The following is a 1,555-nucleotide window of genomic DNA, read 5'->3' on the forward strand; positions in this document are numbered from 1 at the left end:
ATCTGGATGATAATGTTTTAAAGAATTTAATATGTTTTGTGGGTGAGTCCTACTTTTTTAATATGTTTTGTGGGTGTCTACCACCCATTTCACCAAAAGAAATGTCCCATAAGACAATTGCTGACTTGTAATAATTGTTAGTCGTTGGAGTAGCTCTTTTGATATACTATATGCTAACTTTTTAAAGTAGCCAATGAAATATATGTTTATAACCAAATTATCGAGCAACACTAATGTTTGACTTGAATAAGGTTTATAATATCCAAGCCAATTATAACTGATCAAACAAAATCAAATTACTATTTTGAAAATTCGAGGAAACATCAAGGAATACCACTTCTAGTAGTATACGAATTTTGAAGGCAAAATGTTATTCTACTTGAAATAAAATAAATAATTCCAAGATAGTATCCCACCAATATCCAATCAAAGAATTAATTTTATTAAATTAAATTAAATTAAATGTGATCTACTACATACATTGAAGAGTCTTTGACCAAATTACCTACCAAAACGAAGTCGCCCGACCCGACAGCGCGTGGAAGCCAAACATTTTCATTTAGGCGTAACCGGGTCCGGGTTACCGGGTCAAGCTTTGAGTCGCCTATAAATACGATCCTCTCATTTCTCCTTCTCACAAATCACAATCTCTCCACGCAAAAAGCGACCTCAAAAACTAGTATTTTATTAATCATGGTGCAGCTGAAGAAGAAACTTTCCGGCAAAATGAGACTCAAATACACTCCTCCCTACGCCGGCGCCGGCGACATGCCGGAACCGGATATGTTCGTCCTCACCTCCGCCGGTCAGCGAATTCCGGCGCACTCTAAGATTTTGGGTAAATTTACTCTCTGATCTTCAATTGTGTTGATTCATCAGCTTAATTCAGTTCTATTTGTGTGTTTGGATCGTTTTCCACTTCACTTTAGTTCGATTTGAATTCCAGAGCATTCAATTTTAACACAAATCTCTGTTTTTTGATCGGAATTGTTAAATTGTGGCATTTTTTTAATAAGTGGGGAAATTTGCAGGCATCAGCATCGGCGGTGCTGGAGAGCATAATCGAGAGGCCGGAGAAGCACCGGAGCACTGAACGGAAAATCACGATCTCCGGCGTACCGTACGACGCCGTCCATGTCTTCCTCCGTTTCTCTATTTGAATAAGTAAGTTTGTTGTTCTAATCAACATATGTATATTTTACTTTTTTTTTTATATTCAAAAAGCTATTCCAACTCTCAAGCTATAATTTTAAATTCGACCAATTAAAGAAGCACAAACAATAATTTTCACATCCGCCGTCCATTTCACAACCTCCTCGACACGTGGCTTATTATCCGCGTTCTTAGTTGGTGGATTGTAGATATTTTATTGATTCGAGTTACTGTTTTGGTAGGCGCGGCGAATTACAGAGTTTCCAACATCACAGGAACTTGGAATTCTGTCAAACTGTATTTACTAAATTGCCCTTCCGGTGTGATTTATTTCAGGTGCAGCGATGAGCATATGGAGAGCTATGGAATCCACCTCTTAGCCTTGTCGCATGTCTACTCTGTG

At 37.9% G+C, this 1,555-nt stretch overlaps 1 protein-coding gene across 1 annotated transcript; it reads left to right on the forward strand.

The window, feature by feature from the left end:
- Positions 1–644: 644 nt before the first annotated feature.
- On the forward strand, positions 645–1,175 carry LOC121791979 (BTB/POZ and TAZ domain-containing protein 1-like). The gene is made up of 2 exons (XM_042189774.1): positions 645–838; positions 1,033–1,175. Exons 1-2 carry the CDS (start codon positions 694–696, stop codon positions 1,158–1,160), a joined length of 273 nt encoding a protein of 90 aa, XP_042045708.1. The 5' UTR covers positions 645–693; the 3' UTR covers positions 1,161–1,175.
- Positions 1,176–1,555: the final 380 nt, after the last annotated feature.

Source organism: Salvia splendens, unplaced genomic scaffold (genome assembly GCF_004379255.2).
Source record: "Salvia splendens isolate huo1 unplaced genomic scaffold, SspV2 ctg986, whole genome shotgun sequence".
NCBI lineage: Eukaryota > Viridiplantae > Streptophyta > Magnoliopsida > Lamiales > Lamiaceae > Salvia > Salvia splendens.

What these genes read in the sequence shown, in the direction of transcription:
- LOC121791979 (XM_042189774.1), top strand. Translation starts at nt 694, where the DNA reads ATGGTGCAGCTGAAGAAGAAACTTTCCGGCAAAATGAGACTCAAATAC. An exon ending in GGCGCACTCTAAGATTTTGG is followed by an intron (nt 839 to 1,032) that starts GTAAATTTACTC and finishes GAAATTTGCAGG; the next exon opens with CATCAGCATCGGCGGTGCTG.